We start from the raw sequence: 26,582 nt of genomic DNA, 5'->3' as shown, positions 1-26,582 counted from the left end.
GCCTCGTGTCTATCAGCACGCCGTCCGTAGGCCGAAGCTCTCGAAACTCCTTGCACTCGTAGTTTATCTGGCTGGTTCCTCAAGCAGCGCTATCATTCCTCGTCTCCATCCGCCTCAGCTGCCCCATTTGTTTCCACAGCCTCATCTGACTCGTGCTCCTTCTCGGCACCGCCGTTCAACTCAAGAAGGTCGGCTTGTGCCTTGGTAGATGCTGATGGGCCGTTTTCACTTTCAACCTCCTCCTCTAGCTTGATATATTCATCCCACTCGGGGAACAACTCTTCGTCCTGGCCCTTTCCGGGGATGCCCAGGAGCCTTGCGACTTTGCCCTTTCCTTGTTTCTCCAGTCCGTCTTTCCACTCCACCGCCAACCCTTGAGTCAAGCTCGGCTTGTACGTCTGGCTGAACAGCACCGCCTCACTGATCCTTCCCGTTCGCTTCAGAAGGTCAATGCAACTTACCACATCGCCTGTGGACCACAGGGCAGCAAATGCGACGTTGTTGGCACCCGATTCTTCTGCCAGCTTCGCAAGTTTGAGTAGTCCTTCCTTGTTGCCAGAGCTTGTGTACAAGAGCAGCAGAGAACCAAGGTCTTTTGCGTGAGTAAAACACTCTTCCGCAAGTTTCACGTCCCAAGCTTCTAGGGCTTTGTCAGCAACAGAAGCCCACCGTGCTTGGGTATCTGATTCCCTCGCAATCTCCAACGCAATCGCGAGATTGTTCAATCCCAGTGCTAATTCAAAGCGATGCTCAGGATCAGTGGCGACTTCTAGTGCGAGCTCCTTGTGGCCCTGTGCTTCGAGGAAACGTGCAATCTTGTTCATTTGATCTTGCGGGATATCAGGAAGGAGTTCTTGCGCGGCGTCGAGTTCGTCTCGCAGGACGAGGGTCTGATAGGAGAGGAGTGCAGTAGAGAGGCTGTAGGAGACGACGCCGACGTCCTTGTCGCAGAGGTAGACGCGCTCATCACGTTGCAGATACCGTAGCAGGTACATTGGCTGGTCGAACTGGGCGATGTTCACGACTTGTTCGCCTAGGAGGTAACTCAGACGAGTGCTCGTGGTGAATATGAAAGCATCGCCAACCCATTCGCCGGATTTTACAGATTCTTGCAAATCGGTCACCACGGAAAAGGCGGCCTCGACGCCGTCCTCATCTGCGTGGCCGTTGTTGAGGCCATCAAGGTAGGCTTCGCGATCGAAACGGAGGACGTAGGTGGTGTCGGAGCAGGCAAGGGCCACTAGTTCGCCGGACTCGCTCCAGTAAACCTGCCCGGAATCTGTCAGCCACAGTCACATCCATAAACTGATGATTCTTACCTCAGTAGGCTCGACCTCGATTCTCCGGACGAGAGTACCGGTCTCCCAGTCAAACATGCCAATTCCCCCTTGTCCCTTGACACCGAGTAGAGCACCGCCACAGAGGCCTTCAGCTTGAAAGCCGACATCGAGACTTCCGCTTTCTTTCAATTTCTTGAAAATCTTGACGCTGGTGCTAGATTCTCGGATCGCATAATCGGTTGGATTCTGATGTGATGCCCTTGGACCAATATTAGCAGATCATCGCATCTCAGGTTGAGCCCACTCTACCATGCAAAATCAAGTGCTGAGCCGAAAGCCTGATTTCTCCACGCCAACGCTGTGTACTGCGCGGTTGTCAGAAGGATCGTCTTCGCAAAAGAAACGCCACGATGCTTACAATGATGAACTCTCCGTCACCGCAGACGCTGACAAACCTCCCGTTGGGTGAATGAGATAGTGTGGTTGGATAGCTGCATCTCTCATCAGTATTTTCGCCTCGTATTTGAGGGTAATGCTCACATTTCTGTGGTGCCCATCTCCTTGCTCGGAAGAGCAATAGGTGCGCCATCTTTGAGCGTCGCATCTCCCCCTTTGATGATAGCAGATACTACCTCGTTGTGTCGCGCCCAAACGAGTTTCCCCGTTCCATCCATGGACACGGCTGGTTCCTCTCTGCCCATTTTCACCACAACGGCACCATCATCAAAGCCCATTGCGACGCCTTGTTTTCCTCTTTGGTACGAAACACACCAAGCCCTCTCCAGGCCATAGCTCAATGATTGCTCTAACCGATACGTATTGGCGTGCCATATCTTGATGGTCCCGTCTTCTGAGCCGGAGATGATGACTGGTAATTCAGGGTGATAGCAGGCGAAGCTGACATTACTAGTGTGTCCTTCGAGTGTTGCGATGAGAGCCTTGGTGGTATAATCCCATACTTTGACCGTCTTGTCATCGGAAGTGCTGAGTAAATAAGGCTTGTCGCTATGTGGGTAGTAGTCGACGTGATTCACACCTTTTTCGTGTGCCTCGATCGTCTGCTTAGCGGTGGTATTGTCGATGCTCCAGACCTTGATAGTGCGATCCAAGCATGCTGATGCAAAGACATTGGTATCCTTCGGGTTGATGGCAAGACCCATCACATAATGTTGATGTCCAACAAACTCACGCACACACCGCCAGTCCTTTTCCCAGTCAAACATGCGAATCGTCATGTCATCTGAGGCTGTCAGGACGACACTCAGGACAGGATGCACGACAATTGCGCGGATATAGTCTGGGTGCCTACACCCGTCATTGTAAGTCCACCTATTCGATGTCTTAGAGGTCACGAGCCACTTACGCCTCAAACGATTTGACCTTTTCACTTGTATTCCAGTTGACCACTCGGAGTTGGAAGTCATCGCTGCCACATACTATCCAGTTCTTTCTTTCAATGAATCTCCCTGCTCTCACAGGCACATCGGTGAGCTCAAAGGTTTTGATGATCGATTGTGTTTCGTAGGACCAAATGTGAGCATGGCCATTGTACAAAGTTGTGAGGATCTTGAATCGTCAGTGCCTGGATTTAAGAGGGAGGTGTCCAGGAAAGTTATACCCATGGCTCGGTACTGCGTAACTGTTAGAACCCTGGATTCTCGTGGGAATTTAGTACTTGCCTATGGAAATCGATCCCCTTCACTCGCTCCGAGCCTTGACCAGGTTAGTATTGGCACTGAGAGTCGTGATAGTGAGACTAACGAGCAAAGAGTTGTCTCTTGACGTCTAGGCGCATCGCGGCATCAAATAGTCAATATGTGAGGATATTTGGGGGGCGCACACAAGGGTGCTGGCTCGGACGATCAGGGTGCGGTCAAAAATTGAACTGGGCCGGAAGGAAACCGAATGCAATATTCCATATCATCAATTCATTGTCGTCGTAAGCGGCGCAAGGCAGTTCATCAGGGAGAATCGTAGAGGTGTCAAGGGACGTGAGCCCGTGGTGGTTTTGACAGAATGTCCCCAACCCAAGCCTCGCAGGCACATACATTGAAAGTTTATACGGATCCTGCCGCTTTAAACCAGCCTTGTCCGCTTCTCCGACCTACAAGTACTAGAACTCCCACACACTTCTGGATCCGCCTCCAAGTTCTGCCCTTTGTAAGGAAGAAACAAAGTTCAACCAGCCAACTGATAGACCTAGGTACTTTGGTCCTCTTTAGGGTTGTTGATCTGTAAGAGGTGCCTTGGAGGTGAATGCTACGAAGTTGTGAACGCAACTTTCTACGGACTTAGAAGAAGGGAGCGTCCTTCAGCTTCGTGAGTCTTCATGCTGTGATGTCATGTATTCGAGTTCGCATCGATAGCAGAGCCGGTCAGGGTCAGTGAGCAGACTTCCGGTTATTCACTCACCAATACGCGACCTGCTGTGCTCGACTGTTCGACAGCCCACGATCCCTAAAGGGCGGATACGAAGCCCGAGGCACCCACCGACAAGTGACAAATACGAAGTACGCTCGCACTATGCACACAAGGCCGCATTTTCCGTCTGCGGATAAATAAAAGAGCTTTACCATTTCCATGATGATCAACAACAGAATTGTATCGACCACTACTAACTACTCAGTCCCCGTACACGTACTCGTATAAAGCACACATGGCCAATAAATAGCTCAAATTCAAGCCCCAGCTATACTCGGTTGTGGTTCAGGCACCCTGTGGTACTACTAACATGCATTCAGATACTCCCGAGTACCTAGGTAACTCCATATATGTACCTTGTGATCGTTCCCATCTTTCTACTCCCCTCTACTACCACTTGTCCAAAGGTGTCCTCCAACGTCCGGCACAATTATGGCAGAACTCCGGCCAACGCTCCATCATATGAATGTCAGGTTACTCTAAACTGTCCTTTCCTGCCCTTGCTCACAATTTGCAGGACTCGCAGTCGCAAAGAATCCTGTGGCTCCTCGAGGAGCTCGAAATCCCATATGACATCAAGCTCCATAAACGCGTCAAGCAACGAGCCCCTCCCGAGTTGAAACAAACACATCCATTGGGAAAGGCACCACAACTAGAAACAGGCGATGGAAGAGTTATTGTGGAGTCACTGGTGATCGCCAAATACCTGATTGATAAATATGACAAGACGGGCAGGTTCAAGGGCGATGGCGAGAAGAATGACTGGATACGCGACGACGAGTTGTGCAATCTTGCTGCTGCCAGCATTGGCCCTCCGATGATTGTGGAAGTCATCATGACTGCGGCCGTCAGGTTGACACCTCTGTTCATCCGCCCGTTAATATCTCTGGTCCACAAACAACTCCATGCAGGCTACTCTGGACCAGAACTTGATGCGTTCTTCAAGTATCTGGACGATCAACTTGGTGACCAAGAATATTACATGGGCACCAACCCTGGTCGGGCAGACTTCATCCTCTCGTTCCCCGTTGACATGTGCGCGGCAGCTGGTTTCGTTGATCTCAAGAAGTACCCAAGAGTGGAGAAATGGCATGCACGATGTCACGAACGACCAGCGTGGAAGAGGAGTCTGGAGAAGGGTAATGGTTACGAATTGAGCTTCAAAAGCTAGCGAGTTGGCGAGTCGAGCGCAGGTGTCCCAGACTTCTAAAGACTAGTGTGTAATATGTACATATGTACTCGATACTGGCAAGGCGTTCGACAGTGGATGGGTACCTCACCGGAAAGCGAGCGGTAGGATGACATGGATGCCCGTACATCGCCACTCAATTACTGTCAATTTGCATTCCCCATGAGTTCATGACATTGGATGGTTGAGGGCGGGGCACCGTTGTAGTCATGCAATTTTGAAGGTCGGTCCCCATCATGAGACGTCTTAAGCGTACCTAATATATGTTTGCGCAGGACTGCAGTGTTGGGAATTGACATTTTACGAGTACGAAACCCCATCCAAAGGCCCGTGAGGCCCGGAACAATGGTCACCCGGGGCGTATACTTTGCCTAATCGCGCCTAGAAAAGCCGGTTCGCCCACCGTGACCTCGTACTCTTGGGTACAACGTTGGGCGCTACGATCCATCACACCTCGCTTACAGGCACGTCTTCCACAAAAACGCAATCTTTGCACCCTCGCGAGCTCCACCACCCACCAAAATACACCTGGGCACTCCGTGGCAGCGCTTTAGGGAATGCAACATTCGTCACTTCATTGGGCCATCTCGGGATGGGAGGAGATGTTTCGAGCCTGGATAACTTATCTCGACCCCCCGAGGCGAATACGCGTATAGGTAGTGTCCGAACCTATTGACCGTACGAGTACTCGTCGTGCGCTTCGGTTGCAGGTCTCTTGCTTCTTTTCCCCAAAACTGCCCCCTTCATAATCACACCGAATTTTGTCTCTTTCTCTATTTCTTTTTCTCTTCTCGATCTGCTGAAGCGTTCAGTTTTACATGGTATATTCTTCGCTGGTGCGGCTGTCGACCATCTGAGTCCCCGAGCAAAACAATGTCTTCAAATACGACCACCCACACGGCCCGTCGCTTCTGCACCGAAATTACCCCCCAATGCCCCGTCGGACTCACCACATATGGCTACTATCCCAATCTCAGCGTCAACTCGTTCTTCATTGCTCTCTTCGGCCTCTGCATGCTGTTCCAGTTAGGTCTTGGAACGTGGCGGCGGACATGGACATACCTGATCGCACTCACCATCGGCTGTTTCGGTGAAGCGGTCGGATATATTGGGCGGATCATCATGCACAACAACCCTTGGAGCGGTGCTGGTTTCAAGACGCAAATCTGCTGTCTGGTCCTTGCCCCCAGCTTCCTCGCCGCAGGGATATACGTCACGTTGAAGCATTTGGTCATATACTGTGGAGCGGAGAACTCGAGACTGAAGCCTAGGCTCTATCCCTGGATCTTCATCGGCTGTGATTTTGGCTCTATTATACTCCAGGCCATTGGTGGTGGCGTGGCAGCCAGTGCAGGCGACCGCGGTGGAAATCCCAAATTGCTGGATGCGGGTAATGGGTTGATCGTGGCGGGCATTGCATTCCAGGTGGCAACCATGGGTGTCTGTGGGCTTCTCATGATCGACTACTACATCCGATTCCAGCGTGCAAAGAAGGCCAGGTCGCAGGCAACGATGGACAGCGAGTACGAGAAACATCTGTCCTCGCCCGGGGTATCACGCAATTTCCGAATTTTCTGCTTCGCGATTGGGCTAGCTTTCGCTACCATCTTCATCCGTTGCATCTACCGGTACGTCTCTCCTGAATGCCGCCGTACGCAAAAAAACAAAAAACAAAAAAAACTGACACATGGATGATGGACAGTCTACCCGAGATGGCAGGGGGCTGGGGAGGCCCTCTGATGAGAATTGAGACCGAGTTCCTCATCCTTGATGGAATGTGAGTTTGGCTCCTGGCTCCCGATCCCTCCCCAGACATGTGCGAATACCAGACTGACATGACATTCCTCCTGCTCCAGGATGGTGGGTATTGCATGTGTTCTCCTGACCGTGTTCCACCCCGGCTTCTATTTCGAGCCCATGAGGAAATTCAAGAGGCAAAACTCGGTTGCCGAACCCGTAGAGCAGCCCGCGACGGTGGAAGGCAAATCTTGAAGATATATTCGTTCATCCTGCCAACTTCTTTCTTAGTGTTGTCAACGCATGTACAGATGACGGGACATAGATATAGAATATATAACATGTACCAATGACCTGATTATTTAATGTTTGCTGTACCTCCATACTTGTAGGCCATGGGGCTGATCTTTTTCCGGCCGCAAGGATGACGCTGCCCACTTACGCGACTAGTATCCACGAGCCTCGGCCTTATATTGATGCCGAGCTTATGGACGTATTGTTCCTCGCAAAAAAATCCCGAGCAAATACGACGCTTGGACGCTTAGATCACCCCCCAAGCACCCAAGCCAAGGGAACCTCGTCCTTGCGAAACGCCATCTCCTGCTGGGTGAGGATGAGGCTGGGCCCCAGAGTCCGCGACGCCCGCGACTTTCCGAACACGAAAGGCAGAAAAGGCGTGTGTGGTGCCAAGCGAATCCGGCCGCGGATACGAGGCTTCGTTTCTGCCAAAAACACTCAAGAAGCACTCAAAGTCAGCTTCCCAACTCATTTCGTCCTCAAACACCCACCTAGGACTATGCGACATCGTCGGTGAGGAGCGCAACCACCCCGCCGGCAGCCCTTTATCATGCCTTCTCGACGGTCGCATACCAAATCCCACCACGGGTGTCGGCAGTGCAAAGCAAGGAGAGTCAAGGTCAGTGTGTGCACCCCTGGGGATTGACGTTTCAACGGGACTTTTGCCTTTCCCCCGGGATCCATAATTGGTGCAGTAGTTGGTGGTAGTGGGAGTGGTGGGAAGTGGGAAGTGAAGCCATTCCTCGCTTAGTCGTCGCTGAGTCTGGCTTGATATCGTTGTCTCTGCTGTCTGTTGTCTGTTTGTCTGCTTGTTGTCGGTCCTGACTCAAAAGTGCCCAGTGTGACGAGACAAGTCCTCAGTGCCAGCGCTGTGTGAAGCGACAAATCCCCTGTTCGTTCCTCGGGAATGGTTCCGAAGGGTTCCCGACACCCCCAGCAAACACATCCACCCACGATACATCGACTCCCAAAAGCCTTGACCAGCAGCATTCAGATCCCGAGAAGACACGCTTTGGAGCACTATCCACTCCGAAAGCATCATCTCCGTTGGCGACGGAGACAGACTCTACCAATGTCGCCAAACGCTTTGATATCCTCGACATGGAACTCATCCATCATTACTCTACTCGAACCTACATGACCATGTCCTCGAGGCTCGCCACCCATACTGTCTGGCGGGATACCATCTTCGCCGAAGCCTTGCGCCATGATTATCTCTTACACGGCTTGATGGCTACTGCGGCCTTGCACAAGGCCACTGTGCTGCTCAAGACATCGGATGCGTATGCCGAGTACTCCAAAGTAGCCATGGCTCACCAGAATGCTGCCTTGGCTGGATTCATTCCGGCAGTCAGCAATCCTACTCAGGACAATGGCATCGCCTTATTCTCGGTCTCTCTGCTTCTCACGATCTGGGCCTTTGCATCAAAAAAATTACCAGAGGGTTTGGATCGTGTGAAGCTGGACTTTGGCAGGGGCGAATCGTCCCCAGGCATCACTTTGCCACTGAACTCGCCGACGGCCGACTTCATTGAAATCATCATGATCCTCAGAGGAATCTATGCGGTGATCAGAGAGACCGACAAGTGGCTTCAAGGTGATATTGAGGAGCTGCTGCGCTATCCGCGCAGTGAAGATCTGCCTCCGCATTCACCAGAGGTGGAGGAGGCGTTTAGCACGCTCCGCAATGCCCTGGACGATCCTCAATTATCGTCACTTTGGGAGGGCGATGACTCTCAGCGAACGAGGAATCTGTTTCTCGAACAAATGGAGCAGTTGCGTGACATCTCGAGATGTCGTTCTGTGGTCGAGTGGGATGGTCACATATTCTCCTGGTTGATCATGGCACCATTGTCCTTCATCCATTGTCTGAAGCAGAGTAACCCCTTGGCCCTGGCAATATTCGCTCACTGGGCTGCCATGTTCAGGTGCATGGATCACCACTGGTGGGCAAATGGCTGGGGTTACAGCTTGGTTGTGGATGTGTCCAGCCTGCTAGATCCTGTGTGGGCGAGATACTTGGATTGGCCCAGACGGCAAGTTGGGCTCGTGTTCCAGGGCGGCGGAGCTTTCGACACACGACGGATGACCTGACAACTGACTTAAAGTGCGCTGCTTGTACAAGTTGCTCAAACGAACCTGGAATTACTAATTTCTCATGCCCATACCCGGAAGTGCGAACATTGTCCGACTTGGAGGATGACAGAGAAGACGCACCCTGTGTCTGGCAGCCACGAATTCGAACGCTCTTGGGCTGGAATCGAGACGTCGAAAATGGCTGCGGTGAGGAGCGTGGACACAGAAGGAGCGCTCTACACCATGGCTCTTTTCCAACGTGAACGCATGTTCCCGCCGGATTACCGTCCTGACTGAGGTTCTCATCCGGTCATTATTATCGGCGGCGCGATCATATTATTACTATCAGTTAGTGTGTTGACAGTTCGAAACCATGTCTGTCACTTCTCGCCCTCTTCCATCAATCAGCAGTGCGCCAGACAGCCTGCAAAACCAGCAATTTCTAACTCCTCCTATGTCCCACAAGAGTGCCGAGGACATACCTTTTAAACCTGAAAAGCCTGATGATATCAGCTTAAGCATGAAAAGGAGTGGGAACCATCGACATGGACAGCACGAGATCTCCTGTCAGAACGAAAATGCTGGTCACAAAAAGAAGTCTCGCCAGTGCAGAAACCGAGGATCTGGCACCCGGCATCGCTCGTACAGCCTACGCAAAGCCCTCTCTCTTCCGTCGGTCCAACCCCGATTTGATCTCGGAACTGTCGAACTTCTTCAGAGCCCCCAACACAGAACACGACGGTGGACAGTTCCTTCCAAAGCTTCGTCCACCCAGGGGCTCGCTACGCTTGTGCCAGTCGATGTCAACGCATGTACTGCTGATCCGTCCTGCGTCATAGGATTCAATTCAGACCGGAGCCCAGCAATGATCACGCTGCGTCGCGCGACGACTACGAGATCACGTAAACAGACGTCGCTCACATCATTCCCACCACCCAAGTTCAGGCGGCATGGCAGTGGACTGCTCTCGACGTTTTTGAATTCGATCACCAGATGCGACGAAGTCGTCAGCCATGACAATACGGAGGTAGATCGAACGAGGCAGGTCGTGCAGAAGCCACGTACAGCGTCCACAGTAAGCAAAGGAGATATTCGGCCGTCGACCTGCGCCGCTGCTCCACCTGTTCAAACCGAAATCGTCACGGTAGAACCCCGGTTGTCGTGTTCCGCACCAAATCAGTCTGCCGCGCCCATCCGCCGCTGCTCGACACGCTACATTTCGAACAATGTGGTGTATGAAATTATCTGGGATGAGAATTCTACTTCGAGTAGCTCCGATGGGGAGCTCCCCAACGTCTATGGGCAGGCCTCACTGTTCCGGAGCCAAGATCTCACTAGGACAGAGACATTAGAGCGACGATTGTCGAAGACTCTGTCGCAGTCACGACGAGAGTCCCTTCAGGGGGAATGGAGGAACAAGAACAGCCATGCGGCCAGCAACGTGTTGTCTATGCAAAGCCTGTGGGCCAATCCCAAAATTTCCAGGCTCTTCCGCGAACCAGCTTCAAGAAACCTGGGTCAATCTTTAGCTTCCAAGCGTGGCGAGATGTTCCCCTCTTCATTAACAGACGTGAATGTAGACGTCGACCTCAAGCGAGGAGCCCCTATAGGAGCATCCACTAACGGTGTCGAGTTCTTCCCTCCTCTCCAAAGTCGGGCCAACACCAACGGAAGTGATAATTTACTGTCTGCGTGGACCGCAGGGTTCAAGGATATTTGGGGAGCAGTTGGGCGGCGAGACCCGGTCCCATGTAATCCGTTTGAAGAAGGCTCCGGGTCAGAGGTAGAAAGGAGTCGTTGTGGAAGTATGATTGGGATCAGTTCGCGCACCAAGCGAAGGAGTGCATCTGCTGAAGGGCACCTACAGAGACACTGGACCAGAAGTCTCCAGTCCTGTAGGAGGGGAGCGAGTGAAAGCAGAAGGTCAGATGACGAGATGCTACCTTTGTTACAGACGACTTGATACGATATAAGTGGGACAAGTCGTATGGGGAAATAGGACTACGGGTCTGATCCCGGTGATGCAGTCTTCAACCGACCTACACTATCACTAACCCCGTACACAATACGGAATAACACCACATTATCCTCATCAACATGCAATTATTTGGGGAAAGGACACTCCAGCCGTTATGACCAGATGAAAGATGACCATCGTCGGGATTCTATCATACCGTACCCCAGAATTTGACACTGGCTTCCCCTCCCCTGGACCCGCTCCCGGATCACACTCGACACGGTGACCCGAGGCCCGAAGCGAGATGGTACAGGGAGCTCAGCACAGCCAGATAGAGTTTTTATTTGCATCCCTAGACCAAGTAGATGGGAGAACGGTATCGTGTAAGACGAAGTGGAAGATTCCTGGTAGGTCACCACGACCGCTATCACCAAGTAGAGAAAAGAGATGTCTTGATAAGCAGTGTTTCGGAGCCTTTGAGCGAAAATCGTGCCCTGGATCAACCTCAGATACGGCTATCTCCCAGTATCTCAAGCGAGTAGAAGTGCCACTCCAGGGACCAAGGAAAAGACTCTTATTGTCGTCGTGGAACCCACTTGTAGCCACGGAATGGCACCCGCTCCCTCACACGGGCGGAGCAGTTGACAAAACACGACTTTGTGTGTCAGAGAATCGCGACATGGAAAGCATTGCTTCCGAGCCCTACCGCCACAAGCTTTATCCGGAAGTTGAGATTGTACTTGTTCTCATCGGCCCCCGAGCCATATTCGCTACCAGCTTCCCGCCATTCGCCATTTGGGTTCCGATGGACTGGAGCCTTTCAAAGGAACCGAGCCAGATGTGGAATCTGGATACGAAACGATTGCTCGGTACGAGTCCTTCGAGCAGCAGTCGGCGCAGGGGGCGGGCCATGAGTGGTGGACTTGGCCAGTCGGAAAGATTGTGGTTGCGTTACTCGTGGACGAGGTGGGATCAGAGGAATAAGGAATCACTCCGGGGCCTACATCGCTGGATGGGGTGATGTGGTGACTCGTTGTACCGAGTTATGTATCTCGTACAAGCACGAGGTACTGGCTCGCTGGGTATCGAGGGGAACTCCATGTTGATGGTGTTTGGTCGGTCGGCAAGGTTGCCTGCGGCTGGGGCGTCGAATAGTGCGTGTGGGCTGAGTAGTGAGGGAAGAAGGAGAGTGACAGCCCCTTGGCAAGTAGAGAGTCCAACCAGACAATTGGGCAACGTTGCAAGCGATCATCAACACCATCCTCCGTGATGAGTATACTACCTAAGCACCTTCACATCTATGTTCAGTCAGCCGCAGTAATTGCGCTCGCAATCGACACTCGCCGTTACCCAGCTAGGCAGTTATCCAGTCCTCGCCTTCTTTACCTTCCGGGACCCGAACATTATCTGCGCAAGAGTATGAACGATTTCCGAAGTACCTGCAATATCTCCGGGTGCATAAGGACCCAGGCCTATCAGTAACGCGCAGTAATGCGCAATATATTGTGGTTCCTGGCGTAAGATAATTCTGCCGAGTGCGCCCCGGTCACAGTGGCTCGGTGGCTACAAACCCCAGTGGTTCAGGTAGCAAAGCCCTCGATGGGCCCTGGCCTCGCCTCCTGGACGGTGGTGCCTCCCGAGCCTACGAATTCCTTATCCTGTCATCTGGCGCGAACCCCCGGCTACCAGGTGGCCTTGGACTGTCTGGACTGGCTGTGTTGGCAGCCTCTCAACCTCTAGTGCCCCCAGAGTGTGCCGATAGGCTTCCTCACTCACCCAGCCCGGCTGCTGGTTGCTACCACCAGCACTGCTTCTTGCTTCTGCGGCCTTTCCCCATCTTCCCAGTCAACCATCTCCAAACCCTGTCTGAACCACACACCCTTTCTCTTCCTCGACCTTTGCCTCTTGGTTCTCCCATCCTCCTTGTCTAAACGAATCTCTTTCTCCTCTTTATACAACAGTTGCCAATTTACAATCTTCCACCACGGTCCGCTATAGGCATATACTCTCACACCCAATCGGCATATCGCCGCCTGTTCGAGTTCGCCGTGTCCCCTCCGTCCTTCTTACTCGTCGAGTCGTCGAGCCATTAATTGAGCCTACCTTCCTCGACGTTCCTCCCTCACCTGCCTACGTTGTCGGAGACACTTTTCTTCAAGAGAGCGCTGTATATTGTTGAGCCCGCCCTCTATCTGAGGTTGGTTGGGCTCTGGGCACAAGACATCGGCTTGTCAAGATGCCCTGGTCATGACATCTATCTCTCCGGCCGAACCGCGGCCTCCCCTACTGCGACGTTCAACTGATTCGAATCGACCGCCCCATGGAAGAGCATCCAGTCATATCTTTTCGCCCCTAGACAGAAAGCCGCCAACATTACGAAGGGAGACTGTAGAGACTGAGGAGGACAGGCCTATCAAAAGGCGGAAGATCGAAGCTGACTCTAACTCAAATCAAGTTGCCAACCACCACAACACCTCACTTCCCGACAAAGTCTCCGATCCACATGTCGATAATAAGACCGTGTACTGGCGCTGGGTGAGACCCTCAGCAATACGAGCGGCAGTCGCCAACTCGCGGAGTAAGGAAGAGGAGGATACCTCGAGTGAAGACGGCCTACCTGAACTCCCACCTCGGCCCTGGCGAACCGCTCGAGTCGCGAAAGTTGCAGACAAAGCCGCTCCGACGCACCGATCACGGGTTGACATCCCTGTGCCCAATACTCCCGATTCAATACAAGTTCCATCCTCCGCGCCTCAATTTGTTCTCAAGAGACCGGTCGGGTTCTTCCCATGGACGGGGAAACACCCGGAGGACATCTTAAGCGACAGCAATGTTAAGAACGGCTATTTTGACAAACCTCCAAACCCCACTGAAAAGGAACTCAACACCGCGCGAGTCCCGCTCTACAATGCCTTCAAACACAAATCTGGCGTGGACAGTTTATCTACTCTCTTTTCTCTCGTCTTGAACCAGAAGAGCCAACATGGCATTATCAGCTCCGTCTCCACGTTTAAGCCGCCTCCCCGCGTTACCTTGACCGAAGCGAAACGGAAATCGTGGATAGCCGATCTAGCCAATGCGGACGTACCCTTGAGACGGTTGAGCAGGACTATCCCCCAGGGTATCAAGGGCCAGACTCTTCTAGATTTATGCTTACAAAGCTCAGTCCCGTTGAGTCGTGCGATATGGTTCGCCAAATGCGTCTGTGCTAATGAGGTTCGCACCTTGAAGAGGAAGGGCACCACTCCTGCGGTGGCTCTGGGTGCCGAAAACAAGTGGCTTCGCGAATGGACACTCAACGTCGAGCAATTTTTGGAAACCTACCTGGGACAAGCCAATGCATCTGATTGGAGATCAAACATTCAATACGCATTGCGGTTGAATACCCGTCTCTATTTAGAGAACCTGCTGGACCGGGGTCACTACTTGGATTGGATTTTGCACTCCTTCACTACAGCAGCCATCAGCCACACGCCTTTCTGGCTGATGGTAATCCATATTTACAAGCAAGACTTGAGCCAATACCGAAGACGAGGAGCGAAGCTCGCCCAAGCACTGATTGATAAGTACCGTTCGATCGACAACCTCTCAGACCAATCGATAAGTCCATTGAGACAGAAGCTGCGGGCCGCAGTCCGCGAATTATTGTTCTCACGCCCCGCTATCTTCTTGATGCCAGATCGCTGGCCTGAGAGTGTGCCAATTGTTCAAACTTGCCTTGATACAACTATCGGTCCCGAAGGGCTGATCCTCGAGGAACTCAATCGCATCAACGAGAGAGCAATGGGATTCAATAAGACAGACTTCTTGTCTGTTCGGTCCCCTAGCGAAATCATTGTCGAAACTCTCGATAAAGCCAGGGTGCCATATAATGTCGCTCTCCTTGCAAAAGAACTAGATGAAACCTCTACAGACTTCGACCTCCTCCTGCGATCGTGTCTTGAATGGTCATGTACGCGATTCCGACAGTCCAGAACCCGCTTATATCTGGTCACTCGTTTGGTCAAGCGGTGGCAACGAGGCGGTCGTGACATTGACACACCTATCCTCAATTTTCTTTCCGCTTTTCGGGAGGGCAAGACGACCGCTGATACCTTGTGCTTAAGACACCTAGTTGCACAGTTTTCCCGATCTGATTGCTTTCCGCTTAGCAAATACTTGCAATGGCTGATGGTGAGAGGCCTTCCAGAGAAGGGATCGGTCTGTATCGACACTGAGTCTATCTTTGGCCGAACAGCAAAGGTTGAATCATACAGGGACTTTGCGTCTGTTCAGTTTCTGCTCGACCTGTCATTGCACCGAGCAGAAGACCACGTCATCAACTTACGGAATTCGGTTCTTGAACGCGCAGGTTTCGATCCCAGCGCAGAAGAGGACATTTTCGAACGGTGTGTTGAGTATCTTGAGCAAAAGCTGGCAGATGCTAGTTTCGTCACGAAGTCCGAGCCACCAACTCTGCATGAACCTTCTTTTGCGGCGTTGCCATGGACTCTTCGAACTAGAATATCTATGTGGTTACGAGCAAGAGCTCTCGAAGCGGCAAAATCGGCACAAAGCACTCCTATGTTGCCTGGGTCCAAGGTTTTGAATGAAGAACAGTTCTTCGTAATCCGTCACATTCTCGAGTGCATGGAAGATGAGGCGGTCCTTGCAGATGTGGTCGGCATTCTCTCGGTATCACAAAGGGATGACCTAGTGGCATCTCTCGTCGCCACCGTTCACTTCCATGCAGGTTCCTTTTCCGCCATCGGGGCTCTTGAAGTCCTGCAAAAAAGGATGTGTCAAATCTACATGACTTGGCGATCTACGAAACCGACGATGCCGCTACTTACTTCGACTCTCTTGGATCTATGTACTGCTTTTCCAGTCAAAGCACCTGCAATCAGATTGCTGCAACAGGACCTCGTTCGAGGAGACCGTGGGCGTGCAGTCGCAGCCTGCTCACCGTATAGTGACGGCATCGCGGAGTCGTTGCAGCAAGCGGGTGCCACCTTTGTGGAGGATTTTGAGGCGATCCTGCAGTCAGAGACCAATATGAATGAGCAAACCATGAATGGCCTCTTCTCGGTTTTAGTGGATCGCATTGAAAAGCAACAGAAATTTGAAGATGATCCGCGCACCTTGCAGTCATTCTGCCAACTTCTCAGCCGGCTTCGATTGTGCCGTAAGGCCCAAGGAGATCTGCTCACTCAGAAATGGATGTCACGACTCATGTCTTGCCTCGACTCGAAATCCGGTCCTTCATTTCTTCGAATCCTTGTGGCGACGGGCTGCATCACATTCGCTACTATTTTCGAAGCCACGCCTGGCTACAAGTCCGGAGTGCGGAAGAATTTGGCAGTCGCTTCCTTCCTATATCAAATTCTCGCCCCTCCCAGTTCCACGTCACTTGACTGGGCTGCGTACCAGACTCGGACTAGGTGGCACGAATACTCGCTGAAAGAACCGCTGACGGCCTTGGAAATCGTATGCGAAGCCGGCCTGCAAGGCGTGTCGCCAACTTTTGACTCCCTGCTTCTGGTTGTGCTTGTCAACAGTTGGTCGCCAGACTCATCTTCCTTGGCCGAACCGGCCAAGAAATGGTTCGTCAAGTCACTCAGTTACGCACTGAATTGTTCGGATGGTGATCTAAATGCGACTGATCTTCAAGCTCTGCTGGAATCTATCAACGTCTTTTCCCACCGATTTGTCCAATTGCGATTCCGACTTGCATCCCCAGCCTCTGTCGACAAGGCATCTGGACTGGATCAACCAGACCTGATCGAGGTACTCTCACAGTCATTGAAACAGACTCTACGGAACCCGCCTTCTCCATACGCAGGGCACCGGCAGCGGTTCTCACAACTGTTTCAGATTGTTGGACCTGATGTAGCCAACCAGGTCCGCCACAATGTCGAGAATGAGTTCTTGTATGCCTTGCCGAAGCTGCTGGTCGGCAGGGTGACTAGTCCACTCTCAGCGGTGTTCCCTGACGATACACAGCAGCTGTCTTCAATTGTTGAGCAGGCGTTCCAGGTGTGCAGGAAAGAGACCAGCCCGAGTCCTGGGTTCCTGTCGCACCTAATTGATAGACTTTCACAGCATCTCAAGTATCTGGGTAACACGCACAACACTCCGGCTACCCCTGCCGCTCCGGCCACGACAGCCCCGACAGCCCCGACAGGCTTTTCGGGACCTAGCGGGTCTTCTACCACTATGACTCATTCTCAAATGGTGTCCATGTCATCCAGTCCGGTTGCCAACACATCAGATATAGGAGGTGGCTCTTGTCCTCCCGTAGGCTTGAGCTACTTGAGATGCATACTACAAATGGTGTGTTTGCAGCGTCCGACATTAATCTCGCCAGGCTCCAATGGGGCCAATGTCAAACAGACGCAGAACGAACAACTTCAACTGCTTGTACGACTGGCATCCATAGCAACGCACCCAGCTATGACTCTGGTGACGGGACATCAAGGCACTCGGGAAGAGCAGATCAAGGCAAAAGAGGTGATCGAGTTCGCATTGGACGTGATAGCAACCATTATCGACGGCGTCAGTGACGAGGTCCATTTGATGTGCGCAAAGGTATTGAAAGACAAGTTACAGGACACCAGGCTCTGCTACTTGTTTGGCAGCATCAACCTGATGGGATCAGCACAGGTGCAAGACATGGGCCGGGGGCTGCAGATGGTCAAAGAAGGCAAAGGCATCATCGGAGAGTGGAAGCCACGAATGTGGGAAGTTTTGGATAGTGGCAGCGGTAAAGAGAGTGAAACGTCTTTGGGACTGGGTCTCTTTCGAGCCCGATATGGATAGAGAACGGGGTCTTCGAGACGCCAACCGCCAACAGGGGAGCTGGTGGGCAAGCCAATGTGCAATGACGAGTGCGTCTACGGGAGAAGTCTTTGGTGTTGGAAGCCTCATTTCCTACTTCATCTACGGCCATTTTACGACGTCACGAGGAAATGGTTTTTTGTTTATAGCAGAAGATTTGTGTGGGGAGTTGACTGAACGGATCGGCAGGATTGGCCTTTTCTTTACTAGACTCTTGGGGACCCCAGCATTGCCGGCCGGACCATGGGCGATTCGACTGGACCGAATGTCATTTCCATGCCTATAAAGCTTGGATACTCGATTGAAGAATACTGTGTATGGGAAAGGAGGCGACCTCAACCTAAACACTACATATTGTACAGCCAGCCAGTTTTTAGAATTAGCGAGTAAGGCTATCACGCCTATGCTCTATCTAGAACACGATCTTATATCTTTACACCGCAACTTGAGTCATCTGATGTGAATTGCTTGGGAAGTTCGGAAGTCAGATCTGTACACGGCAGGGAAGAGGTCCGAAAAGGGGTAGTAAGAGATGCTCGAGAGATGTTTGGGATAGCTCAGGGTGATCAAACAAGGATTTTCCGAGGTCGGTCAGCAGGTCAGGTTTGGAGGGACAAAGGGTCAATCACTGGAGACCAGGATCAGCAACTGGTCACATTAGTGTGCAGACCGAGGGGCACCTGGGGACACTGACTGTGTTGTACCGAGTAAAGGCCACATGCTGAGAACCCTGTTGACCCTATTGACTCTCGGCGACCCTTGAAGGCCTGGGCACATGAGGTGCTGGCGCAGGCAATGGTATGCAGGTATGGAGCACAGACGCATGGCAAGTCATGCACGCTCCCACGGCATCCCACATATACAAAACCCAGCACATGCAATGTGACGTGATGGGCCTGAATGAGGGACAAACACTTGCACCAGCTTTGCACCAAGGATGATTGAGCAAAGCAGTTGTTGTGCTCTGATTGCTTGCTGAAGAAAGTCCCAAGAGGCCCCCAAGGATCACCAAGATTCTAGGATCCCAAGTTCCCGTCTTGGTTGCGCAGTCTGGCAGTCGCCATGTCGCGTCGAGATGTGCCAGATGACTTTTTGTTGATCACCTTCATCCCTGTGATCCTATCCGTCTTCCCTTCAACCCTCCTCTTGCATCACATTGTTATGATTATTATTATTATTATTACTACACCTCCACTCCTTTGTCCTCAGTCCTTTTCTATAGACGTGTGTCTCGTAGGACCCTGATTTATTCTTTTCTATCTATAATCGATCAATCGTCGAGTCTCTTTTGTCTCCCTACCTCCCCCACTCTCGTGCCGACCGGTGCCTCGTTCCAAGTCGTTGAAATGCCCGGCTCAAATGGAAGAGGTGTTTAGAAAGTCCATTGGTACCTCGACATCTCTGTGAACGTCCCTTCTCTCCGATTCCTGGACCATGCCTTCGAAATCCCTCCCCGAACGTGGTCGTTCTACCCATCGCCGGGATCAGAATGTTACTCCACCACAGAACACGACACCCTCCTCGGACGATCGGTCTTCGAGAAGAAGCACCGCCAAACGCCAGACTTCGTCAAGTCTTTCGTCCAGCAATGAGAAAGCAAGACCAAAGATAGAGAAATGGACATTGGGTATATTGAATGACAAGGAGACGGAAGAAGTCCCAGGAACCGTCCTGCTACTGTCCGCCTACCGCAATGAACCCCTTGGTCTTGAATACCAGCCTGGCCGGCGGAGCAGTTCGTCCATGCCTGCTCAGCCCGTGTCCCCCAGGCGTCTCTCAGTGGCATCCCAGAAGAGAACAAAGGATGGCCAAGTCATCTTGGATCCGCAGCCGGATGACTCGTTGAACGATCCTCTCAACTGGCCCGCATGGAGGCGCGACATTGCCCTTCTCTCTCTAGGATTCTACTGCATGTTGGGTGGCGGCATGACGCCTCTTCTGGCCGCTGGCTTCAACGATGTTTCCCAGTCGTTTGACGTGAGCTATTCAAGGGTCGCCTTGACTACGGGGTTGTATATGATGGGTCTGGGAGTCGGCAGTGTCGTCTTCTCGCCAACTGCCATTCTCTTCGGAAAGAGACCTGTCTATCTGGGTTCAGCAGTTATGTTCATCCTCACGTCAGTTTGGGGTGCTCTGGCACCTAACTACGCCCAGTTGGCAACCGCCAGGGTTTTCCAGGGAATATCGGTGAGTCCGGTGGAATGTCTACCGTCTGCCACCATTGCAGAAATCTTCTTTCTACACGAGAGAGCGTTTCGTGTTGGGATTTATACCTTGTTGCTACTTGGTGGGAAGAACTTGGTACCCCTGGTGAGCGCTGTCATCATCAACGCGAAAGGATGGAGATGGGTGTTTTGGTGAGTTTACTCTTGGGGGAGTAATGATCCTGCTAACATGCACAGGGTCGTCGCGCTTATAGGAGGCTTTGGCTTTGTTATTCTTTTCTTCTTTGTTCCCGAGACTTTTTGGGACCGGACTCCCAGACCAAAATCAAGGAGACCAACAGTTCATCGAAGTTGGTCTAATGTTCTTCATCCTTTGCACCAGAACAAAGACAATGCAGCCGGGCATGTGCAGGTTGACAGCACTGCGCTCCAATCGGCTATTGAGAAGGCCATGACCCCGAGACAACACAGGCTTCACGAGCAAAACACACACGCAAGATTTGAGGACGAGCTCGAAGAGAAAACCGAACAGGACGAAGTGGAGGTGAAGGACTTTTCTGAGTCTGGTGAGAAGCCTCCAAAGAATCCAGCACCCGCTACAGATGGGGCAGATGATCTAAATGCCCCGGCAGTACTCGGGGAGAAGACTGAAGAAGCGGAATTGGTTACACAACCAGAACCCGTCGCCCTTCCTAGAAAGAAGGTCAAACCTATTATGCTATCTATGCCGCCCCCGCCAGATCCTCACTCCTTTAGCAGATCCTGGGACGGAGCCCACAGTGGTATGGTGGAAACGTCGACCCCTTCAAGGGCCCCTCAAGGTGAAACAGACACATCTGTTCCACATCTGCATAACCTCAATTCCCCTTACTACGCCGAACTCGAGGGAACTGGTGACTATCTCGGGCACCATTCCACCCCCGATTCAAGAAACGATAGATCTAGAGATCCCAACCCAAATGTGGTGAGGTCTGACACAGCTGTCACGTTGCCCGGTACCCCTAGTGAAGGACTACCCTCACCCAGACTTGTCCGTTACACGACCAATCTCAAACACGCGCCACCAAGAACATACGTCGAAACTCTTCGACCCTGGAACGGCCGGCTGTCCAAGGCCAGTTGGTTTCGCGTTGCTCTTCGGCCTTTTATCCTCTTTGCTTATCCGAGCGTCCTCTGGTCAACGTTGGTATACTCGTTGTCGATTGGATGGCTGATTGTGCTGTCAGAGGCCATGTCTGAGGTCTACCGAAGCCGGGAGACGTATAACTTTAACGCCCTCCAAGCTGGGCTGGTCTACATTTCACCGTTTATCGGTGGCATTCTGGGCACAGCAGTGGCGGGACGGGTATCTGACATCATCGTGCGATTCATGGCTCGCAAGAACGGTGGTGTCTACGAACCGGAATTTCGACTGGTAATGGCTATTCCGGTCGCTATCAGCACGACTATCGGCCTCATGGGCTTTGGCTGGTCTGTCGAAGAACGAGACGCATGGATTGTTCCTACCTTCTTCTTTGGGGTGATTTCCTTTGGATGCTCCCTAGGAAGTACAACGTCCATCACATTTTGTGTTGACAGCTACAGGCAGTATGCTGGCGAGGCACTAGTGACGCTGAACTTTAGCAAGAACATCTTTCACGGTCTTGTGTTTAGTCTGTTCTTTGCGAGCTGGCTGGAGAATGATGGGCCCAAGACCACCTTTTTGGCGATTGGGGGGATTCAGATTGCATGCATGGTGACGGCCATTCCGATGTACATTTACGGGAAGAGGGCCAGGATGTGGACTGTCAGGAGAGCATTCATGGAAAACTTTTGAGTTCTCAAGGCCTGGGGCTCTAAGGCGAACTGCAAAGATGGTGTGGTTATGGCGACATGAACCTTTGGTATCTCTTGTTTGTCGACAGATTGTTTGAACGACTTGGATCATGACGGCTGGCATTTCTCTGCATAGCGGTGGCGTTGGTTACACTTTTGTGAAACCCGAAATGGATTTACCGTCCATGATCAGGGGAATCAAGTGCGCAGCTCTTGAATGCATGACAACAGCAAATGAAATTTGGGGGCAGAACAAGATGCTTAGACACGGGAAAGAGGGAGTGACTTCCATGGCGATGACATGGCGGGGCATGGCAAGGCATGGCATAACTTGGCGTGGCTGGATTTTGGGAATTTCCTACGATATTACGAGTAGATGTACAGGACCTAATGATAAGCAGTGAAGTTTGCATGCAATGAGCTTACAGTGTGATGCACGAGTTGACGACACGAGCGACAGGTAAGTGGGTAGGGAGGGAGGGAGTGAGAGAGAGGGGTTTTCTTGGGGTTATCGTTTGGGTTTTTCGTACCATCTTGACGGAGTAATGAAGTATTGGGTAGATTTGTGTATGGACACCAGATATAGAGAGGATAGAGAGACCTAGGCGGGACAACACAGTCGTCACAGAGGACCAACACAAAGTAGAGAAGTCATGGTGTTTTGCATATAGTGGAAGGGGGGTGGGTGAATTCAGAAGGAGGAAACTCGGGATGTGGGGAGATTCCAATGACAGAAATTGGGAATCAAGGGATTCTAATGACAGATGGACAAGGGGGTGGGCCAAGCGGGGATTTTAATGCCATTGTAGGACGTGCACGAACGTGCAGATGGGCAAAAAGAGGGAGGGGTTCAAATGACAAATGACGAAAAGGGGACATGTCCTTGTTCTTGTGCTTGTCCTTGGTCGCCGTTGTTCGGATGGGTGTGAAGAGAGGCAAGCTACAGTACCGTAGTATCCCACCTGTTTCTTTGGTCTTTTCTCGTCTTCTCTTTAAGAAACGCCGAGCGTTCATGCACGTGAAACCCAAATGGCACGGAGAGGGAGGGAGGGAGGGAGAGAGGGAGAGAAATGATCGTCATTTTGACTGCCTTGCCTTGCCTTGCCCTACCTAGGAACCTACCCTGCTTGCCTGTAATTAGCCCCTGTCATGTATGTGTATTCACATCCCCATCAAAGGACCGAAGTCGCTATGCTCTGCTATACTTTGACAGCTCCTATTCTTATTTTTGGAGACGTGACCTGTCTTGTCGTCGAATGGTCCTGCTTGGTTTCATCTACCGGTCCATCCACCACCACTCGCCATGGATGGCCATTTTCTTCCATTTCTATTTCCATTTCTGAAGAGGAGAGCAATGCATTCACTTCACTCGTCGCTTGTGACCATTCACCAGTCCGGTCCGGTCCGGCCTAGTCCAGGTATAGATGGATAGATAGATAGATAGATATGTAGATATATATAGCTCACCTTTCCCTTCCACCCTCTCCTTTACCTCCCCCTCCTCTATTACTCCTACCTGGGTATAGAAGCCCTTTGAACTCGGGTAACTGACCAACCACGAACGAACACCTTGCATTGACCTGAACCTGTGCCAATATCTCGCCCCCCTCCAAAGTCTTTTCTACCCAGCAAGCGAGCGACGGGCAAATTCCGCCAGAGTAGCAAAACAGCAGAACAGCAGAACAGAGCAGAGCAGAGGATCTAGGCCGAAGAAGAACCATACGATCATGCGAGTGAATACTCGTAGGGCGCCAACGAGACGCTCGTCTCGTCTCGTCCCGGGAGGCCCGAAGTCGGTTTGCCTCTTGCCTCTTGTCTATAGAAGTACATGCGAGTAAACGTGGCGATGGATAGCCTATGTATACCTAGGTAGGCACGTAGGCAACAGCGTTTTCTTTCCCTTGAGAGCGCGAGCTAGCCCAGCGTACCTACAGTACAAAGTGCAAATACCTCGTACATAAACTTGGTATGATACCTAGGTATGATATGATGTCTGCGTATTTGGTCACCTACGCCTCATACCACATCCATCACCTCACCTCACTTTACGCGAACAAACGAACAAACCAACAAGCGAGGTTTACGAGTAGACGGTGGTAGTGGTATTGGTAGTGGCAGTGGCGAGGACCTCCAAGTCGAAGTTCGACGTCGACCTCGTACTCGGTACAATGGGATCTCAAACATAGATGTGGACATTGGAACAAGTATACCGAGTATATATTTTTGGAAATGAAATTAGTCCCACAACTCCCACACAAGGTCAAGGACGGGTGGAGTCGGGGATTTACCCAGATACTTATCGAGTGCTTGGAGGTAGATTGATCAGGATTGATCAAGATTCAAGAGGGGGATGGATTGGGCTCGCTTAATAAGGCTCAACCAAGTACGTATGTAGGTATCTCGTTGCATAGGTATGTGGTTTAGTCCAGGGTCTGCAGCCTGTAGCCTGTAGCCTGTAGCCTGTACTTTTAGTGCCTCGGTAGCCTCGCACCCTCGGAAGGTACATACGAGTGACTCGTATGCAACTAAGTCGCCACCATCAGTTCGTCTTGTACTTTGTAGCTTGTTACAAGCAGGTAGGCAGTGAGGAATACGAGGTGACGAGGGTTTAGAGTTGGGAGACAAGGAAAAAAAGGCATCCCGTGGGGTATCAGTCAGGACCAGGACCAGGACCGCAAGATGCCACGATGTCGATTCGATATTCTTACAAGTCTGGACCAAGTAGGTATGTAAACTGGAGGTGTGTGTAGGTGTGTGTGTGTGTGTGTGTGGCAACTAGTAACCCTTGAACCCCTGCTAACCGTAGACAGGGGGGTTTCGCGAGAGGCACGAGGGTCCTCCCATTTCCCCAATTCAACAGTAGGTGGTCCACACTTGGAGACGAAAATGAAAACGAGCGATTTTTGAGCCGGGGGTCAAGGCAAGGCAGACACTGGTATGGGAGGTACAAGAAAGATAGTCGGGACCGGGTTGATGGATGAGCCATGACTCAAGAGGCACGTGGCCATATTATTTTACTACGATTTCCATTGCAGGATGCAGCATGCGGGATGGATGCAGCATGCAGGAAACAACCGGATAACTTCTGGTGAATCTGCCGTGCCGACAAGTCCAACCTCGTGTATCCCAATCCCTGCAGGATGGAGTTTCCCGTCTTTTCTTTCTAATTGGTATAGGACGAGGGAAAACGCCCTGACTAAGCCAGGGGGGGCAAAGAGTGTGGGCGAACCAGGCAGACAGGCAGACACTGTTTGTACGCAATTCTTCATCATCTCATCTGGTGGAAGGATAGTACTAGTGTACGAGTGACTCGTAGACTCGAGGTGACTCGTAACTCGTAACTCGTAGCTTCCATTGTGTGCCTGTCGCGCCTGTGTCTGCGCCTGTGTCTGCGCCTGTGTAAAATTGTGGAGGGATTGGAAATCAAACAAGTGACGTCGCCGTCGCCCCTCAGGCCTCCTCCTCTTCTTCTGCATCCATTATTCCATCGATCGTGACTGGGAAAAGTCAATCTGGGGCCCGCCCGCCTGAGTATCTGGGAATGCATTGTGATTGTGGCTGTGGCGAAAAATCATTCCGTGGGGGTCATCTGACTACTAGGCATCAAGATCAAGGCTTCCATTCTTCACTCGTATACGAGGGGTCATTTGCTAGGGTATGGAATGGAAGTAGGCAACGAAAATACCAACGACAACAAAAAAAATCTCTCGCGTTTGACCAGAACTAGGGACCACCCCAGTAGTCGCGAAACCCCGGGCCGGCGGATATGCTTTGTCTGTTGTGGACGAGCTATGGGAATAGAAGCGAAAAACAGGGTCCTTCCTTCCCTTTTCCATCTTGGTCTTGTGTCATGCCGAAGAACTGGGCGTCGTTTGGCGTTACATCGCAATGACGGGCAGGATAACTTTAACATCAACGTTCGACTCATAACTTCCCCTCACAGAACCTAGGTAAATCAGAGTAGTCAGAAAACATGCGTCATGGCCCATCCCGCTGGGAAGGAAAAAAACCCTGGCTTTGTGGTACCTGTTCCATCTCCGATTCAATCTCGTCCAAGGTGATTGGTTCGAGTCAAAAGAAGACAGGGGGACAAGTGGACAGGTGGACAAGTGAACAAACCGATAGGGAGTTGTTTAGCCCCCCCTTCTTGAACGGCGTCGCCTTGGACCGACGAGGGAGAGACTCACAAGTGACCAGACATTCCCGAAACCACTCGAGTCCAATTGGTTTATTGGTTCATCCATCCAGGCACACGCACACCAGGGCCAAGTGTGTATGGTATGGTAGGGTGGGGGGGGGAGCACACACTAACCAGACAGTGCCAGAACTAACACGCTGCCTATCCTCCAAAGATACTCAATGCTGCGCTGTGTCGTGCGTGCTGCAGACTTCGATTGAGCTATAATTATAATGGTCTTGGTCCTTCTGTCCTTCTGGCAAAGGGGCCTTTGGAACTTTGGAGCGGGAGAGAAGTTCACCCAGGCAAGGCAAAGGAGAGACTCTGATCAAGGTACTGTACACTGTACTAGGTATAGTATAGGTGTTTGTCTGTGCCCGGTATTGAAAACTCGATTCGACCACATCTCCTCAATCCTCAATTCTCAAATACTCTCCTGATTTCGCATACGCACCCAAATACGACGACCTCGAGCAGCGCTGTACTTTTGCTGCATCGAAACGAAACGAAACGAGGCTGTGTCCCTGGTGTCCCTGACATATACCACCAAACAAGGGTCGAATGCGTGTCCTGACTATTGAGGACCAGTCAGGCCTTTGATACTAAGGGGCTGTGGCCGTGGCACTGGCACTGGCACCTGCGTGCATGCATG

At 51.7% G+C, this 26,582-nt stretch overlaps 7 protein-coding genes across 7 annotated transcripts; 6 read left to right on the top strand and 1 right to left on the bottom strand.

Moving 5' to 3' along the window:
• Nucleotides 1–92: 92 nt before the first annotated feature.
• Nucleotides 93–3,075, bottom strand: Z517_04231 (uncharacterized protein; the record flags this gene model as incomplete). Its single annotated transcript, XM_013429560.1, has 8 exons — nucleotides 93–1,268; nucleotides 1,320–1,539; nucleotides 1,590–1,645; nucleotides 1,699–1,771; nucleotides 1,821–2,585; nucleotides 2,644–2,846; nucleotides 2,956–2,993; nucleotides 3,042–3,075. The coding sequence occupies 8 exons, from the start codon at nucleotides 3,073–3,075 to the stop codon at nucleotides 93–95; spliced, it is 2,565 nt and encodes an 854-aa protein (XP_013285014.1).
• Nucleotides 3,076–4,167: 1,092 nt separating this feature from the next.
• On the top strand, nucleotides 4,168–4,872 carry Z517_04230 (uncharacterized protein; the record flags this gene model as incomplete). The annotated part of the gene is made up of 1 exon (XM_013429559.1): nucleotides 4,168–4,872. The coding sequence occupies one exon, from the start codon at nucleotides 4,168–4,170 to the stop codon at nucleotides 4,870–4,872; it is 705 nt and encodes a 234-aa protein (XP_013285013.1).
• An 891-nt stretch (nucleotides 4,873–5,763) lies between these two features.
• Nucleotides 5,764–6,882, top strand: Z517_04229 (uncharacterized protein; the record flags this gene model as incomplete). The annotated part of the gene is made up of 3 exons (XM_013429558.1): nucleotides 5,764–6,518; nucleotides 6,593–6,667; nucleotides 6,747–6,882. 3 exons carry the CDS (start codon nucleotides 5,764–5,766, stop codon nucleotides 6,880–6,882), a joined length of 966 nt encoding a protein of 321 aa, XP_013285012.1.
• Nucleotides 6,883–8,025: 1,143 nt separating this feature from the next.
• Z517_04228 (uncharacterized protein) lies at nucleotides 8,026–9,018 on the top strand (the record flags this gene model as incomplete). Its single annotated transcript, XM_013429557.1, has 1 exon — nucleotides 8,026–9,018. The coding sequence occupies one exon, from the start codon at nucleotides 8,026–8,028 to the stop codon at nucleotides 9,016–9,018; it is 993 nt and encodes a 330-aa protein (XP_013285011.1).
• A 355-nt stretch (nucleotides 9,019–9,373) lies between these two features.
• Z517_04227 (uncharacterized protein) lies at nucleotides 9,374–10,963 on the top strand (the record flags this gene model as incomplete). The annotated part of the gene is made up of 1 exon (XM_013429556.1): nucleotides 9,374–10,963. The coding sequence occupies one exon, from the start codon at nucleotides 9,374–9,376 to the stop codon at nucleotides 10,961–10,963; it is 1,590 nt and encodes a 529-aa protein (XP_013285010.1).
• Nucleotides 10,964–13,204: 2,241 nt separating this feature from the next.
• Z517_04226 (uncharacterized protein) lies at nucleotides 13,205–17,755 on the top strand (the record flags this gene model as incomplete). The annotated part of the gene is made up of 1 exon (XM_013429555.1): nucleotides 13,205–17,755. The coding sequence occupies one exon, from the start codon at nucleotides 13,205–13,207 to the stop codon at nucleotides 17,753–17,755; it is 4,551 nt and encodes a 1,516-aa protein (XP_013285009.1).
• A 1,452-nt stretch (nucleotides 17,756–19,207) lies between these two features.
• Nucleotides 19,208–21,754, top strand: Z517_04225 (uncharacterized protein; the record flags this gene model as incomplete). Its single annotated transcript, XM_013429554.1, has 2 exons — nucleotides 19,208–20,130; nucleotides 20,176–21,754. The coding sequence occupies 2 exons, from the start codon at nucleotides 19,208–19,210 to the stop codon at nucleotides 21,752–21,754; spliced, it is 2,502 nt and encodes an 833-aa protein (XP_013285008.1).
• Between the last annotated feature and the right edge of the window lie 4,828 nt (nucleotides 21,755–26,582).

Source organism: Fonsecaea pedrosoi (genome assembly GCF_000835455.1).
Source record: "Fonsecaea pedrosoi CBS 271.37 unplaced genomic scaffold supercont1.3, whole genome shotgun sequence".
NCBI classification, from domain to species: domain Eukaryota; kingdom Fungi; phylum Ascomycota; class Eurotiomycetes; order Chaetothyriales; family Herpotrichiellaceae; genus Fonsecaea; species Fonsecaea pedrosoi.
The sequence above is the reverse complement of the archived record's forward strand: the minus strand, read 5'-3'. Positions and strand labels throughout refer to the sequence as shown.